The following is an 18,935-nucleotide window of genomic DNA, read 5'->3' as shown; positions in this document are numbered from 1 at the left end:
GCCGAGTAGGACCTTACCTCAATCAATAATTCAGATCTTTCAATCAATCACAACAAGCTACATAATTAATAAGCTTTCACAAAAGGCAAAAGGCAAAACATGTGTGTTAAAGGCAAGGTGTGTTTTCTAGCAATTGTCTTACATTCTGAAAAGCATACTTGGATATTAGTGACCTTTATGTAAGTGCCCCCTTTTATAATCCAAAGGCTAAATCTTAGCATATTGATAGCACTGACAATAGATTTACTTTTGGAAAGAATAATAATAATATGAGTTTGAACCACCATTTCTGTTTTTCCAAGATCTGACTTGACCAAAAGCAGCAGAATAACGTTTTTTTTCTTTGTCTCAACAGGTTTGACACTGACATTCAACACACAATCAGCTGACAGATCTCCAATACAACAGGGAGGTGACTTTCACAGTTATTCACACAGGTTTCAGAACAATAGAGACTGCCACTACATTCATGATTCTGATGATAGACACTGGTGAAAGGTCAGACAAAAAACAATCTATCTTGGGTCAAAGGACAAAATAAATCCACCCATAACATATTTAGCTTTTTATAGGATATACATAACAGTCTCTTATTAATTCAGCACTCAGTACCTAGTGTTGCCCATTATCACATTCACATAATCAGAAAGGAGATGTATTTACCCAGGATTGCTACCACAATGTCGTCTCTCAGGATCTCAATAGAGCCGCGGGATAGAAAGTAAAGAGCAGTGAGCACATCACCACTGTGGACCAGAGTGTCTCCAGGAGGGGCATGAGTAGTTTTGAAGTGCATGGCCAAGGCCCTTAGGCAGCCTTTGGTGGCTCCTTGGAACGCCTTGCAGTTGTGAAGTAGATTCCTGTTGAGGTGAAGGCAGATATCCGCCTGCAGGCACTCAGGAAAACCTTTTAACACCTGGGATGCAGAGAAAAAACGTGAGCAACATGCACAAAATATTGAGTCTGATATCCTCAAAGAGATCGTTCCGCGAGCCAGTGGAAAGCTGTGAGCTGCAAATGTGTTGAGATGAATGTACTTTTACTAAGAGAAGTTGTAATTAAGTGTGACAACGGCTCAGAGATAAGGACATGGGATGAAAACAAACGTGGTATGGAGTCATAGACCCATTAAACACTGTCTGATACAGATACATCACATCTTTAGTGCATCGGAGGGAAAATCTTAATCGTAATAGGACACTCCGGTGTTACTTAAAGGAGCTGTATGCAACATTCAGTGCATTAATATTGCAGCTAAGTGTTTGCTATGCAAAGACATAGTGGAGTAATGGCATCCTGAACAGAGAATGAAGTCACGCTCCCTCTTTGTGTGTTGTTATCTGAGCTTCTCTGTTTTTTATGTGGTAAACGATCCGCCTGCGGTCTCTGAACCTATCAACCGTAATTTATAACTAGATGTTACGTAGCTCCTTCACGCAAGGTCAAAACACAGGCAACCTGGACAATTACTGGACATTTCTAGTAAAAGTACATAAAATAATAAATACAAAATTATTTATTTAATATATTCTATCTATTCTAAACAATGCAGCATCACTATTGTAACATATCGTCATGCATGTTTCTTTTAACCATCTTGCCATTACGTCAGACTTTGTTTTTCTTGTACTGTCCAGAAGGAGTTCCCTGTTTGCTATCTTTGGTCTGCCTGACTGTGAACGCAGCATAACCCTGTCCATACCCATGGAGGTGGAGCAGCAACACTGAATAAGTGCATCGCTCACCCTCCGTTTCCCCTCTTGGTTAACACCGTTAGCTCTGTCAGCACTGTTGCCGTTGTAAGCACCGTTCACACTGTTAGCCCTGTTAGCTGCTAGCCGGCAGCTGAGCCACCTCCATGTTGAGAACCCAGTACTCATGATTCATACTCTGAATCATAGATATGCTCTGAATTGCATAGAGCTCCTTTACTCAAGATGCATTCATAGAAATTACATCCAAATGTAACAATTACTGATGTGGGATTTGCACAACAGATGTAGTATGTAAAAATAACTGCCACCTGGATTTATGTAACCTCCCCCTGAGCTAAACACAAAAAGCCTGCTCAGTTTTGGCTTTGTCTCTTTCCTTTCTTCAACTGCTAACACATAATATCAGAGTGAGGACAAAATGTATTGTGTGATAAATAAGAGCAACAAAGAAGCCACCATTTTTATGCCCTAAATCCATTCATTTGTAGAAGCCATGGATTCAATCCAGACTTTTGGTGAATGTATCTCCTTAAAGGAAAGAATTGACTGCTTGCAGTATCTATATACAGTGGTGGAAAAAGGTTTTCGGACACCCCATGCATTTGTGAAATATTGCATTAAGAATCACTCTTAGGTCTTCAAGTGCAATTTCTTTTAGTACAGTCACAGCCAAAATACTAAATAAATCCTAAAAAAGCCATTAAAAACTTAAAATTGATTGGTTCCATAAAAATACATAAGAAATTTTGAGTATTGGGTCATTTTGGTACCAGTGATGAAGGTCGTTCTTTTTATTAAAAGACACAATTTTTGTTGCCAAGCTTCGTGTCTACATAAAGCCAGCACATTTGAAAGTTCTTCAGACACAAAAATGGCTAAAACAAGGAACCTAACGCAGGAAACACGCCTGAAGATAAAGATTCTCAGCCAGGAAGGATACAGCTGCCGCCAGATAGCCAGGAAGTGCAGATGCAGTCCTTCAGCAGTTGGATACACTCTGCAGAAATACAGACGAACCAACAGCTTGGAAGACAAACCAAAATCTGTGCGTCCAAGGGTTTCTTCAGCAAGAAATGACCGCATCCTGATCCGCATGTGCAGGCAAAACCGCCGAATGACATCACAGGAGCTTCAGCAGCAGTGGTCAAACCAAACTGGTGTCCAGTGTTCTACCCGCACTGTTAGTGTTAGGTTAGCCCGGCGTCGTTGGGCCCAGGCACACAAGAACTGGACAGCCAGGAATTGGAAGAAGATTTTGTGGTCAGATGAGTCCAGTTTCCAGCTTTATCTTCCTACTACTAATGTGAGGGTACGCAGAAGGCCAGGCGAAGCATTATCTCCAGCATGTACAGTACCTACTGTCTAGCATGGTGGAGGCAGTATCATGGTTTGGGGATGCATGAGTGCTGCTGGTGTTGGTCATCTCACTGTCTGTGACGGCACATTGAACTCTACCAAGTATTGTACCATTCTCGAAACCCACATGCTCCCTTCTGCGCGTGCACTGTTCCGTCGAGGTAAAAACTGGATGTTTCAACAAGATAATGCCCCTTGCCACACATCCAAGGCCAGTAGAACTTGGCTGCAGGAGCACAGTATCCAGGTCTTAGAGTGGCCAGCTCAATCACCGGACATGAGCCCCATTGAAAATCTGTGGTGGATTATCAAAAGGTCTGTTTCAAAGCATAAACCAAAGAATTTAGAAGAATTAAAAGCAGTAATTCAAGAAGAATGGGACTAGATTACCCCTCAACAGTGTGAAAGGCTCGTGGGGAACATGCCAGCCAGGATTAGAGCTCTACTACGTGCCAATGGCAGGACTACTAAATATTAATTTGATGATGTGATGGTTTATTTATTTTTTGTTCAGTTTTGAACACATTCTCTGTTATTTGTTGACTTTGATACCGACAATGTTGAGAACTGACATATTGAAACTGTCAAGAATTTAGTTTTGTTAGTTTTTCTTGTAAACAATAAACAAAAAAATATAATTTGTATTTGTTTGTATCTGTCTAATGCAGCCACACCTTTTGAAACACAAAAAAGATTTTTCCACAAATATTTCATGATAATATTTGAGATTATGTAAAATTTTAAGGGTGTCCGAAAACTTTTTTCCACCACTGTATATTTTTTTTTTTTACATAACTTGCTAAAGTAGAAAAATATACAGTATATTGTGTATATCCTATATTATATGATGGATGAGGAGCTAATTTATATGAATGTAAAGCTTTAATTAGAAAGTATGCAATTAATATATGGTTATTGCCTTAAATGACCAACATTTATTTCTTGAATTGATAGGAAATTGAGAGGGAGTTTCTATCAAAATACCTGGGAATGAACCTTGCACTGTTACAATCCCAAACTCAGGGCAATCACAATTATCTACTTGAACATAAAATGAATTATGAGCATAACATTCACATTATTTTCTGGTGACATGGTCAGATGAAATTGAAATGAGACAAAATGCTGTTTTCAGTGCATGCTTCTTGGCTCTAGAATATGATTTCATTGCTTGGAGATATGAAACTATGCTCTATAACTAGATTAATTCACACAAATCATGCATTAAATGATGGGAATTTCTAACACTGACACAATGACAGTGGGTTTGTTACTTTAAAACGGTGCCATGAAAATGACAACATATTAATAAAAACATGTACCTCCTGCTCTTACCAATGTAGAGATGTTAATCCCGATGGAAAGCAGACAAGAGAAAGAAAGCTCTTTTGAGAATTATTTCTACAATCATTTAATGAGATCAGTTCATTTTGTTGGGTATGCTATCAAGTTACAGTAGCAGGTAGATGTAGTGATCCTTACCGTGTTCATATCAATGCCGTTGGTGTAGGCCCAGGAGTGTTGGAAGTACTCCTCCAGCCGCTGTCTCAGTGGGTTGGGAATCTGATGAAAGCGTATGAACTCCTTGACCCGTAACATTTGAGCGTGATATCTGGCCGTACCCGAGTACAACCTCTGGATGATGGCAGAGACGTTTCCAAAAATACTGGCATACATCAGGGCTGCAATTCAGACAATGATCAATAAAAGATGTGACTTTCATTCTACAGACTGCTTTGCATTTTAATTGCCTCTGCCCACAGAGACACACTGTTAACTCGAATAAATGTGAACAAAATGCTGATGTACACTCAGACAATCTGCTGTCTAGTCGAGTCAAATCAAGTCCATTTTTATTTACGTAGTCAAATGCTGGAAATAATTTATTTGCCCCAAGAGACTCTAAGATCTGTACAGAATAAGACGCCCTCTATGCTTTCAGGTAAACCGCTGCCTGGATCGGTTAGGTTGCTTGTTGTTATTCTGTGACTTTGGTGAATCTAAACTAATCTTTAAATGCCAAAATCTCATAATAACATAAACTAACTGACTGAGGCAGCAGTAAACAAGCAGCTCCTGTGTTCAGTGGTGCTACTGTAAATTACTGTTTTTCTTAATGGAGTCTGGCTTTAAAGAGAGTGATATAATGGCTTCAGTTCCCTGTTGGAAATTACTGTCTGAAGACAAGGTAACTTGGTGGAAATATTCTAAAAATAGTGTACACTTAAAGTGACGCTGATTTTATTAGGTGGCTAAAATACAATATGTTGTTGACCCCTTCTCAGCAGTACTATTACTGTCTGCCTCTCAAAACTGGGAGCATGGTGACCGACAGCTACTGTAGTTTATGCACTGACTATGGAGAAGTACCTTATACAACCCCTCTTCAAAAAATCTGAAGAATCCCCTCCTGAGGTTTATTCCATTAAAAATGAAATAAACCTCAGGAAGAGCAACAGAGGAGGGATTCCTCTCCCAGGACGGGAATACATGCAATAGGTAGTCCAGGATCTGATCAAAAGAAGCCTCTTCAAGTGCCGCCTCAGATAAAAGCAGATGCTAAAAGAAAATAAAAAAAGATCATAACATACTCACAGCCAATCAACATGACACAGATGGAAAAGATCTTCTCTGAGTTGGTGTTTGGGGAAACGTTTCCAAAGCCCACGCTGGTCAGACTGCTGAAGGTGAAGTAAAGTGCTGTGACATACTTGTCCTTGATAGAGGGACCAGAGGTCGGGTCGCTGTAGTTGTATCTCTTTCCTATGGACACGCCCAGATTGTCCAACCAGCCAATCTTGTGCTCCAAGTAGGGCTTCTCCACATTGCCAATGGCGTACCATATACAGGCTAACCAGTGGGCGATGAGGGCGAAGATGCACATGAGCAACATGAGGACTGCAGCACCATACTCAGAGTAGCGGTCCAACTTCCTGGCTACACGCACCAGTCGCAGGAGCCTGGCTGTCTTCAACAGGCCAATCAGAGTGGTGGTCTAAACGAAATGTACAGTAAGGCAATTTATTAATAATAGTAGTAGTAGTTTTAATGTTAATATTTTTTTTAATTTTTTTTTTTTTTTTAATTTTACATACTTTATTAATCCCCAAGGGGAAATTCAATTTTTCACTCTGTTTGTCAATTACACACAGGTCCGAACACACACATGCACAAACTGGACCTATACATGTCAGACTAACTTTGATAATATAATAATACAATGACATGTAGCTCATAGTAGCTCGCGAACATGCTGCATGTACAGAAACGATGCAAAGACAAAAACACACACACCCTGAAAACAAATGCAACAGAAAAACGCTGCATATCCAATTAACACAATGGAAGTTTTCCAGGCCTCTAGGGGGAGCGTTAAGTGGAACAGCTCTTTTATAATATGGTAAAAGACTAGAGGCAGAAGAACGCCAAGTGTAAAAAAGAAAAAACGTATGTATTTTTTTTATGTCACTTCCTTACTCTATGTTTCTTTCTGCTTCTAAAACAAGACCCCAGAACAGCATCGGGCCTTTAAGCCAATTTCACATAGTAGGCAAATTGGAATCACTCCATCAGGGGCATAAGGGAGTTACAATGGGCCCCAGTGCACACTATTGTGACAGGCCCAAGTATACCCTAGTTATTAGTTATGAAGCGCACACACACACACACACACACACACACAGTTTTAGCCATACAGTATATATATTTTACATACAGTGTGTCTTACTGCCGCTTTTATGTTATATCTGCTTGCAGATGTACCCAGTTTGTCAGATTTTGCTAGCTACTATAAATTGTATTATCTTGTTACCTGAAACAGAGGCTTGATAATGGACAATATCAATATCCATACTACCCAGCAGTCATCATTACATAACTACATAAGAAAATTGTTTAATTATTTCTTTTTATTTTTACAGTTACATTTTTTTGTAGTTTTTGTAGAATAAGCATACAAGTGAGTTACAGACTAATACTATTTTCCAAAAACAAAACCTTGATGGACATGGGTTTGCCTTTGTGAGGGCATATATACACAATCGCACCATTTTCAAATTGAGTTCTTTGAACAGGGTGTATTTCCAGGTGGCAATTAATTAATATTTATGCCAGAGACATCTGTAAATCTGTGGATACATTTTTTGAGCATCACAACCCCTGAGAAATGACTTGCTTTACTATCCAAATTTGACCCATTCGGTACCATAACATTTTGAAAGTCTAGAGGAGCTGCATGTTTAAATAATTTCATCCCCATTCAAGTTAGTAGAGCGCTAAACTGAAGTCAGCCATTTGGCTGGTAAAAGTTAGCTGTTTGGCCGCACTTGGCTGCTGTAAATCTTTGGTGTGCTTGCTCTATCCCCATAACACGATTAGGGTTATTCTATACTGCGGAAATGTGCTACTGAGCAACATTTATAGGAATGAAGGGTATGCGCCTCCAATGCTGTATCCAGGCCTCTATACATGCATGTTCAAAAACAAACACACTTAAATGTCGACTGTCAGGTAAAAATTTAAGCAGTTCCACTTAGTGCTCCCCCTAGAGGCCCGGAGAACTTCTGTTGTGTTGACTGGGTATTTTTCTGTTACTGTTTGTGTGTTTTTGACTTTGCATCATTTCTGTATTTGCAGTGTGTTTGCTGTTGGCGTTTTTGTTTTGTTATTTTTCATTTGCAGGATGTTTCCATCATTGCATTTTTTGGGGATTGTCATAAGTGTTTTTGAATTGGCATCATTTCTAAAGCTACAGCATGTTTCTCTTAATAGAAATGTTTGGGCTGTTGTGGCGCATTTGCATTTGTCAGCCACCATACATTGGACATTACATTTTTTATGCAATTCTCTCATCAGGAAATAATATTTGTTGCATACCTACCACAGCCGTGTGCTCTAACACATACTCTTTGTAAGCAACAAATCTAAAGCAGTGACAAATAAAGAGAGTCACTTCACAAACTGAAGTAATGAGTTTCCTTAATAGTGGAGAAAAGACAAAGACTCCACTGTGGCAACTCTCCACAGCTCTTTGGTCAAAGGCAAATGAACACAAACGTGAAGACAGCAGCAGCCCACAGATAAATCCTCATTTATTCAACACCGAACAGGCACTAACACTCATTCAGTGACTCCCTGGGAGTTTGTTGCTGCTTCTGTGTCATCAAGAAAGGTTTTAGCAGCTCTAACTACCATTCCCATTGGCATAGTCATTTATCTACCTGACAATTACTGAATGACCTTTGAAAATGAAGTTAATGTCTGCACACTCTCCGTTCTAACCGCACCATTAGCATCGTATTTAATCTTGATTTTCTTACTAAGACAAATGAAAAAGAAAATCTATCTGCCACTCTCCTCATTGTGTTTCTTTACTGAATGAAGTTAAAGATGTTTAAACCACAGTTCCACTACATTTGTCCACCATTATAAAGAATTGGCATTCAGCATTGTGCACAGTACACCCACACTGAGTTCATTTTGGAGAAACTGACATCTCCACAACCTCACTGGGTTTTCAGTATACAAAGTCAGGACTGTTGTCTGGGCCTTGAAAATCCTGCATTTATCAACTTGTCTTTATAGATGTTCTTTTTAAAATATGCACCCCCAAGCATTCCTTTTGTTCTGCTGTGCTGACCCCATATCTCTTGGTTACAGTGGTGCCATAAGCAGGAATTTGTGCAACACAGAGTCAATAAACCTTGACAGAAAGCATGATTTGCAACGCAATACTATACTGTGAGCTTTCTGCTTTGGAAAGGGACTCATCTTGGTTTTTGAGGGTCTACATTATTGTTTATCCAAGGTTTGGGATCATTTCCCCTGTGTCAAGTTAAATTTGCATTTGACATTAAAGGTTCAGGTTTGCATCCAATCGCATACTTGAAATCACGTTATCCGAAATCATATTATCATTTAATCATGACCACAAATGATACCTTAAAGGGGTCACTGACAGGCTCATATTGTTATTATAAGCATCTGACAACATTCTGCAATGGGCTCTATAGAGAAATAAAAGTAAATATATGTTTATCTTTACCTTTCACTTTGTTATTGTGTTCCTGCAACAACTCAACTCACGTGAATTCACAACAAGACTTCCCCTTGAGCGAAACTTGGTTATACACAATAACAAACAGACCGTATCCAGTGAAAGATAAAGAAAAACATTTTTTAGACACTTATAATAACCATCTGATCCTGTCAGTGGCAAAAACAAGCACCTTCAGTGGACAAACAGTCACGGTACGCAATTGCCCCAATAGATTACATTTCAGCCCCTTCCACAGCTGTGAGCTGCGGCACTCTTTCTCAATACTCTACCATTTCAAAAATTGTTGTTCTCATATGTCACTTAGACACAAACACATGGAAAATAGGTTCCAGGTTGAAAAATACCAAAGTCTCCCTTTAAGCAAGTAGTTTGAAAAGCCAGATTTGGCTGCATTATTCCACCCCCAAACAATTATGATATGCATTGAACAGTTATGTATGAGTCTAAGGCTGCTATAGCGCTGCCCTCAAGGGAACTGACACCCTTAATGACTTATAATTAGTTTGACTCCGGCACATCAGCCACCTGAATGGGTTTAAACAAAATTACAATATGTAAAAATTGACCACAAGTTTTTGCTTATGTTATTTTGAACTTTTTTTGACTAAGGTCTGGTTTGCTGATGCTAACAAAAAGCTAAGCTAACTCCAACACTCAGCTAATACTCCAAATTAGTCTGCACCAAGTTTAAAAGAGAGACTGAACAAGTCAGAAATTTTGAAAGTGACACACCAAAATAAAAACCCCAAACACAAGCATGGCAAAGACAAGCTCGTCTGCTGCAGGGCTGTGTAGACAGCACTGTTCTTAGGCAATTTTTAGCGGGTTTAGCCATTTCGAAACCCCCCCTAAAAAAGGCATACATATACATATACATATTTTGGTTGAAAAGCTGTATTTGACCCATCCGCCAACCTGCTTGCCTCCCTATGTTGACTTTCTCGCCCATTAGTCTAACATTACATCACCTGACTTCCTCTGTCAGTGCATAACGATAAACATAGAGATTTAATGGGCTGATAATGGCATTCTGATAATAATAACGCCCATTTAATTGCGAGACAGCATTCAAGCAGGGTGCACACTGATTAAATTTGAGCTATATGTACATATAATGCCAGAGTTTGATGGAAAAATCTGTATTTTGTTTCCTTGTTAGCTGCTCATAATATCAGCCTGTTTCACTGCTGGGGTTATAAAATCAATCCTCTAACAACATCAGAAAAACTAATTAAAAAAAACAGAACATGGAATATTACAAACAAAATATTAAATTTGGCCTTTAAAATCTAATATTGGTGAAACCAACAAGCACAGTGCACTCTACAATCAAATCAAAGTTCAATTAAGTCTCTTAAATGCACCTCAACAAGCACTTACATAACACAGCTGCACAGCATCACAACCCAGCCTCCCCTCGCCCTGTTCCTCTAATGGGAACAACATTTAGGGGGTTCAAGTTGGGACAGAGCACTCAACTTCTTTTCCGCCAGCGAAACAGCTTGAAATAAATCTTTTGTTTGTCTATTTCTGTTATAATTATTATCATTAACAAACACTGCGTGGTGCCAATTTTGCATAACGCCTCTCACAGTATGTTCAATCTTCTGGCAAGACTAAGTTGTTTTGAAAGCAACAGGACATTGATTGAAATCTATTTCAAATATATTCTCTGCTCCAATCAAAAGGTTTACTTAAGCGCTTGTAGGTTAAAACCGTCTTGTTGAGCTGCTAAATTAAATGAGCCTTGTGAAAACCATCTGCCACTCAGTTTCAGTTGCTTTTATTTTCTGAATGAGAGTGCAGCTGAGTGGGACTTTGCGTGCCCGGTCTGAAAATTAGAAACACCAAGCTGGTAATCTATAAATGCAAACAATACATCCGCATGCTATCACAGTATATGATGCTCTATTTACAGACCTGAAAGGGAAATAACTATTTTTTTTCTTCTGAAATTAATTTTTAAAATTAAAATCAAGTTAATAGTGTCAAATAATTTCCTTGGGGATTTGTTTGTTACTCTGTCTTGTCAGGGAAACAAACGTCCATTTTCTTTTTGGTTTGTTGTCATTCACTGAACTGACTCAGCAGTAGCAGCAGCAGCAGTGGCGGAAAAGATGATTATGGTTTATAATCAGGAGCTTTTCTGGTGTAATGGAGTGCCTACAAAGCACGATAAAGCACTGAAGTGGATCCAGAGCCTGAGGGGACATATCCTACCAACAAACAAGCCAGCAGGCCTGGCAGCCGGCCTACCAATGGCCATCTCACATCTGCATGTAAGCTGTGCACACAGCCCCGTTGGCCTGCGCCTCACATAAATGCATCATTGATTGCCATTTGGTAAGCCATTAATCCGTGTAAATGGATTCTAGAATGAGGACCATTCAAAAAAAAAAAAAGAAAATAGAAAAAAAAGAGAGAAAAAAAGTATGAAAAAAAACAAACATGCAATTTAAAGTAATCCTTTCAGAGCCGAGACAGAAAGATTCAGGCTTTAAGTCGTGGCCCAGGGGCACAAGTCTGGGGTTAGTAAATGGATAACAGCGCAAGCATGGCCGGGATGATGTGTGGCAAAGCTCCCTGGGAGAAAAAAAAAAAAAGAAGGTAAAAAAATACATGCATTAGAGATAACATACCTCATCTGATCCTGAACCAAAGATGAGAAGGTCAAAGGGGATTGCCGCCACCATGTCTATAAGGAACCAGCCCTTAAAGTAATGGATTGCGATTTTAGCCGGATCGCTGACCACCTCCTCGTTGATGTTTACGTAAGTGGTCCTGAAGTTTATGAGGATGTCAATGATGAACATGATGTCCACTATTAAATCCACTACATTGAGAGGGCTGCAGGAGTATCCGCATTCACGCCTCTTCTGCTCCTCTGTGTCGTTGAGAAGGAAAGCAGCGGAGTAGGGAGTGAGAATTGCTGTGTAGATGACCAGCAGCAGGATCAGCCAGTCCCACACAGCTTTGAAGGGGCTGTAGTGGAGGATGGTGAACTTGTCGATGCGGGTTGTCTGGAGTTTGTACTCTGGTAGCACATCAGCTCCGAGTGACAGGACCTAGAAGAGTGGTAAGAGAGGGTCAGAACAGTAAGAAGGTCGGAGGTTCAATCCCTGGCCCCGAAACGTCCTTGGGCGAGATACTGAACCCAGAATTGTTCCTGATGACTGTGCCATCGCTGTGTGAATGTGTGTGTGAATGTTTATGGCTGATAAGTAGGTGCCACCTTGCATGGTAGCCTCTGCCACCAGTGTATGAATGTGTGTGTGAATGGATGAACGGTGCTTGTGTTGTTATGTGCTTGGAGTGGTCGCTAACACTAGTAAAGTGCTATATAAATTAGAGATGATTGTTCAAGTACTCGATTTGGATGTCAGTAGGCGTTCAACGTATAGAGGCGCTCAGTGCCTCCTTGCTCTGCTGTTGCTCTTCTCTTTGTTATCATGAGACTTCTACTGTGGGAGCATGAGCTTCGCACTGGGGAACAGTTGGTGAGAGTCTGCCCAGACACACAGTGAAAGGGCTAGCTGATAGCGTCATGAGTTATAATGGGTTTAATAGCAACAGAGCTGAGCTGTTTCGGTGTCGGTGTGAGTTCCTTGCAACTGTAAATGGCTTGGTGTCAGATGTTAGCAGCAGCTGCTGCTATTTTAGCCTGTGCTAACTAGGGGGCGTAACAATTGATTAATGTAACAACGATCTGATAGCACTGATGCAAAGTGAAAACATCAATGCATATCACCATCTTTATAGTACGCTTTTATTTTGAAATTCTGCATCACTGTCAAACAGTACCAGGCAGTTGATGGCAAGTAGCCGAGAAAAAGACAGTAAGGATAATGTTATTTAGGCAGGAATAAATCAGCAGTACGGAAATATTTTGGATTTTAGAGAAAATACGGGTAAACAGACAATATAAACGCTGTATGTAAACAGTACCGTTAAAGATAAAATACTCGGGAAACATGACATACCTGTCAGGCATCTCAATCCACTAACTCCATTAACATGGCAACATAAGCTGTTGTGTTTCAATGTTAGCTGCATGCAGGCTGAAATTCAACCATGCTGCTGTGTCAGGAGACGCAGTGACTTAAACCAACAATGAGTAAAAAAACAATAATGGTGACCAGCAAAAAAATGAACCTTGACAGTTATTATTGAACTGAATTTTGTACTTTTGTTAATGTTTTATTAATCCATTTTTGGCTGTTGAGAGAAGTTTGCCATCAGGGCTTTAAGTCAGACAGCCCTGATGTTTTAGGAAAAAGATCATGGTTTGGGTTACAACGAAAGGATTTCTTCCAAAATGGGCTTTCAGGTAGAGAGCCTGGAAAGTTGTATGTTGGGAGTGACATTCTTTATGAATGTTTATGGCAAAGACCTCTTATGGCATTTGTATTTCTGCTTTTATGTAGCATATATGTTGTCATATGTATGTTTTTCATGGGATGTGCTATGGTGAACACAGATTTTTATGTATGTCTTATGCTATGTGTTAAGGTGAAACCAAAGAAAAATATTCACATTGTGGACAATTAAGTATTCATATTTGTATTATACTATGTGCTGTTTTTTGAGTGTCAGACAGGTCAATTTGAAATAAGAAAGGTTCTCCTGTAACCAATTATATTAATTGGGCGTATGATATTGTCTCATATCGATTGCAGGCCCCTAAACTGAATTGAACTGAAATCAAATAATGGCCGACTTTGTGATATCTGCAAATATAGCATCATTGTCCAAAGAATCAATATTGTATCGTGATGAAACTAACCTTACAGACATTAAACTGACTGGGAGCATCAGAAGGTTTGCTGATTTTTCTAACATAAACTTTGAATTTATGGTTAATAGGCTAATTGAAGCCTGGGTTTTCATTAAATTAATTTCAAATTGCACTTGTTTTTGATTGTCGGCCAATCTAAATTCCTAAGAACGTACAAGTATTCGAGAACTTTATGAAAATTGAATGTGAGTACTCGAATACGGAATACTAAATGCAAATGCAGTCCATTTTACATCTAAAGGTTCAGTTTGCAATTCTGGAGAAAGATAGTTGATTGTTGAATCTCATTCCCAGGTCATCCAATACCAATTTGGGCTGGTAGTTGGACTGAACCACGAAACCAAGGCGTTAGTATTCCGGCAACCTGCGAATGAGACTCAACAATCAACAACCTTTATCCAGAATTACATACAACACCTTTAAGGGAAACCCCCTGATTACACCACTCCACTTTGATTTCAAGTCAGAAAATGTCACTTAATTTCCACCTTGTCCGAATTGATGTTGATAGTGTTTGTCTTCGTTGATTGTCCTTCTGACAGTTTGATCAAAGAAGCCTTTTCTTGTGATAATAAGAGGCCCACCAGGTAATTTAGCCAGCTCACAGACTTCAGGGACTGATTTGACAGCAACTGTGACACACTACTGTAAGTTCTGTGCAGTCAAACAGTATTAGGTAAAGGCAGCATGTCTGACAAGTAGATTGCCTATGTCCCATCACCATGAATAATGTGACAGCAACTGCCTTGTTCCACATTTACAAGATGTACATTCTGTACTCCAGGTAAAAACTAAGTGCTTCACTGCACAGACAGTAACATGGAGAAAAGCTGATAGATATATGTATGCATTTATGTCCGTAAACAAACATTTGTTGTAATTTTCCCATATGAATGAACCCTGACTGGAAGATAAATTATTCAGTGTGCTCAGGAAGGCCAAGCCGTCCCCTGTTTTGGGCTTAATAAGCAGTGGCAGACAAAGAGAGAGGGCTCTCTTATGGCAGAAAATAGTGCAGGAGTGAGGATGAGGGCGGCAGGTCTCTCTATTCATTCAAGCACATTCCCCTATCTTCAACACATGAATTATAGATTTCCCCATGCTAGCAGTCAGGAAGTAGATGCCGTGTTCACATCTCAGCGGTGTCTCCAAACTCCAAGCTAGAGTCAGTGGAGAGGGAGAGCGTTTAATCATCATGATGGTTTGTCTTCATTTATGAATGAGTAAGCTCCGTTGAAAGATGTTTAAATATAAGGTTTCTGGGTGGCTGTTTCTAACATTGCCTGAAGGTACCAGCAGTATTGTGTATCCCTTGTAGTGTGACCTACACACAGTTTTCATAGCTATTTATACCTAAATTATATGACATTGTGGATCCTTTTAGACAAAAACATAGGCCTATGTATTTCGTCTTTTTATTGAATGTAACCAGATGAAACATAAGTATTCATTAATCAAAACTGTGACGGATGCCTGCACTTAGCTGTCCTTGGCAAGCTGGCAGCAGATGTGTTGCTGGTGTTGTCGACAGGGAATTGTGCCACTAGATAGCCCCCGTTTCAGCCATATGACAGGAAGAGTTGGTCCTGCTGAACTGACCTTGAGTAATAAACTGAATCCCTGCTGAATTCCCGCAGAATTGTTATGAACCTGCATTTGGGCTTGTAAGTAAAAAAATGAATTTCTTTCATGAGGGATCAGTGGAATGTCCTTCCTCCCCTTAAAACAATTACGCTTAGCTGATGTTGATGTGTATGAATTTCACCCTTTTTCCTTCAATATTATCCCCACTTTCTCTGCAATTAGGAAAGCCCAATTACCCTCCCTTCCTCCCTCTTATCATTTATGTCTCTCCATGGTTGACCTGGGTAGGCGGTAGACAGCCATGTGTTACCTCAGTGAACCATGGGATCAACAGCTGCGTTTTTTAACCTGCTCTCCCACATCCCACCTTAGAAATCCCACAGGTTTTATGAATGGTGGCTGATGATGGTACAGAAGACACTGCTATGCCAAATTAAGTGGCCCCTCCTGACTCACCTGTGTGACTTTTTCCGTGACATTGTGAGTTCTCTCCTTGACCTTTGGTGCTATGATGGTTTTGTCGGATGTTGGCGGAGAATGCGTCTTCTTGTCGGTCGCCTCGGAGAAGTTGAGTGCAATCAGAGGGATCTTGTGGATGGTGCTGTATTTGTTGATGTTAGAATCAGAGGTAGAGCCAAGCAGGCTGGGCTTCACGTGATTAAAAGGGCCTGGTGGTTTAGAATGAATGAAAGTCACATTAGTACCCATGGCGGTTTGGACACATTGATAGGCATTGATTTTTTTCAGTTAATACCATCCGATGGCTTTGAAAATGATGCTAGTGTGCTCACTTAATTCAGTGAGCAGTAATGTAAACAATTACAATTAATGTTTTTCATGATATAAGAGCGGTTTTTACTTTTACAAGTGTGAACTAAACACATTAAATGGATGTTTCACTGATTTTCAAACCTATTTCTATGTTTTTGGTATTAGGGCAATATAATGATCCATAGCGCTCTGTATGCTGTACTGATACTGATATTGATGCAATGATGTTGCAGCTTTACAGTAGCAGCCTACAATACTTACACAGTACCATTGACTAATGTGCTCTGGCATTAGTGGATAGTGGAGAAGCTGTTTAGGGAATGGTTAATTACATATTCTGCAAATGGGAAAATGCACTACAGCAGGGCTGCACCGAATAGTTTGAAGTTTGAAGCTTCTTTCATAACATTGAATTTGCATCAACATTTGAATCTTGTCCAACTTTTTATTTATTTAATCCAATTAATCTCTTTGTTCAAACTGAGCATTTTTGTTTAAGGATTTATTTTAATTCATTTATTCATATATTTTTAGGGTGATGATGTCATAAAATATGACAACAGACATTTCAAGCTTCATTTGAAAACCACAATAGCAGCTTTGACTGTAAAAAAATGACATTCAGTACAGTCCTACACTACATCTAAGCTAGCTTCGGTTCATAAGAATTAGGTCGGGTGCTTAGAGATGTACTTGGCTGTGAATTAGCGCCAATTACATATTTAGAGGAACTGGTGGTTCATTTAGAGACGTCAGCTTTTGAATTACACATATTCTTAAAAGCAAAGTTTTGACCGGACTGTGCTTCTGTTTTCATCACAGTTTACGCATGCATCAACGCACATGTGTTAGCAGTATGGCAGACTTGCTAAAATTTATTTTATAAAATAGCTGTTGAGTGTTTCTGTAACCTAATACTATTGGTGCATGACCAGCTGTGCAATTGTTGAGGATTTTCCCACAGATACTGTATGCTTAAAAAAGCTGAATGCAACATTCAGAACATTAATAAAGCAGCAAACCAGTATTTGCTTTAAGATAAAGTGGAGTAATGGCGTCCTGAGCAAAGAATGAAGTCTACCTCAGTGTGTGTTGTAATCAGAGCTTCTCTGCTTATTGATGTGGTATATGATCCGGCTGTACATGCATATTAGTGCATGTGAGCCTCTGTAAGTGAATCTCTGTAAGTGTTGCTCTCATAGGGTGCAGCTAGTGTCTGGACAATGTTGCCACATAGCACCCACCGTCTGGTTCCCTCCCAGGTAACAGTGTTAGCCACTTGTGTCAATGTTAGCACTGTTTATTGAGTTAGCACCATTAGCTGCTAGCTGCTAGCTGCCAGCTCAGCCACCTCCATATTGAGAACCATGTGCAGACAATACCTGGCCCAAATCATCGATATGCTCTGAATGTGGCAGACAGCTCCTTTAATGGCTTGCATGCCTTCGAACAATAGCTTCTCAGCAGAGCTACTATCGTATCAAGCAATACAAGCATACATTCATGCAGGTTAGTCTACAAGCAATGCTTTGATTAGCACATGATAAGAGCGAATATGAGATTACATTATATGATTTTATGGACTGCTGGTGTGACAAAATCACTACACTGGTCTAAGTATAAAATCATTTCACATAATTAAGTGTGGTCAGCCCACTCAGCCTATCCACTAGAAGTGGATCTGTGAAGAGCGTTTATGCTGATTGCCTTGCTTGAAGTCATGCTCCAAAACAGCACTGAGCAATGAGACGACAAACAGAAATACATGATTACCTCTGACATTGTCTAAAGGCAGCGTTTTGTGGACAGAGCAAATAAAGAAGAAACATGTTAATAACCCTAAACAGATTCAGAAAAAATGATAGAAGTAAAAGAATAAAACACAAACAGTGTCTCTTAAAAATCACTTTTGAAGACCAAATCTGTAATTGGTGTACATTGCCTTGCTGACCCCAGTGTCATATGGTGGTGTTAACACTGGTCTGCAGTCTAATGCAAACTCAATTATAATGTGATGTCTAGGCCAGTGGGGCCCCGTACACTAATCGCAGATTGGAGCCATAAGCTTTCCTTACACACTGCAGTACGTACCTTCACTGGTATGACGATCCCTGAATATGCTTTTGGAATTGGAGCTGTAGGCCTCAATTTCATGGACGGATGAGGCTCGCCTCATGCTGTTGATGCTGCCTCTGGGGAAGGTGTTTGACAGGGTGTTGGAGGACTGGAGAGGCTCTGTCTGGTACAGCTTCTCCCAGGGGAGTTTAGGGGATGAATGGTCAACTGGTTCAGGGCCGATGCTAGCCTGGGAAGAGTGGTGGCTTGAGCCTATGAGGCCACGCGTGTCATTGGTCTCAATGGGACTGCAAATGCTCTTGGTAGGCGAGGGGAAGCTCTGCAGGGCCACTGAGCCCTCATTCTCTTTGGGCGGGTCCACCATCACAGCATCTGGGTCCTCTTGTGGAAGAGATTGCTTGGTGTTCATTAGGCTCAAAGCGGCTTGGCGGAAGCGGAAGAATCTACTTCTCCCTAAAAGTGAGGGAAAATAATGAGAAGCCTTGTTAGATTTTTAGTGTATGCCAATAAAAATAAAAACATTTAAAAGTCATTTTTTAATATTGAACAATAACATTCATGACTGCACAAAATGTTTGTT

At 39.9% G+C, this 18,935-nt stretch overlaps 1 protein-coding gene across 1 annotated transcript in view; it reads right to left on the bottom strand.

The window, feature by feature from the left end:
- The window catches only part of LOC126392938 (potassium voltage-gated channel subfamily H member 7-like), a 57,081-nt gene that overhangs the window by 15,451 nt on the left and 22,695 nt on the right, over positions 1-18,935 (bottom strand). Inside the window, exons 4-9 of the mRNA XM_050048710.1 lie at positions 18,371-18,808; positions 15,965-16,176; positions 11,769-12,194; positions 5,667-6,066; positions 4,554-4,753; positions 664-916 (exon numbers count right to left, since the gene is read on the bottom strand). Of these exons, the coding sequence (XP_049904667.1) occupies positions 664-916; positions 4,554-4,753; positions 5,667-6,066; positions 11,769-12,194; positions 15,965-16,176; positions 18,371-18,808 (1,929 nt within the window). The remainder of the gene's footprint in view (positions 1-663; positions 917-4,553; positions 4,754-5,666; positions 6,067-11,768; positions 12,195-15,964; positions 16,177-18,370; positions 18,809-18,935) is intronic.

This window comes from Epinephelus moara, chromosome 7 (assembly GCF_006386435.1).
Source record: "Epinephelus moara isolate mb chromosome 7, YSFRI_EMoa_1.0, whole genome shotgun sequence".
Lineage (NCBI taxonomy): Eukaryota > Metazoa > Chordata > Actinopteri > Perciformes > Serranidae > Epinephelus > Epinephelus moara.
Note: the sequence above shows the minus strand (reverse complement) of the source record. Positions and strands in the feature narration are given on the sequence as shown.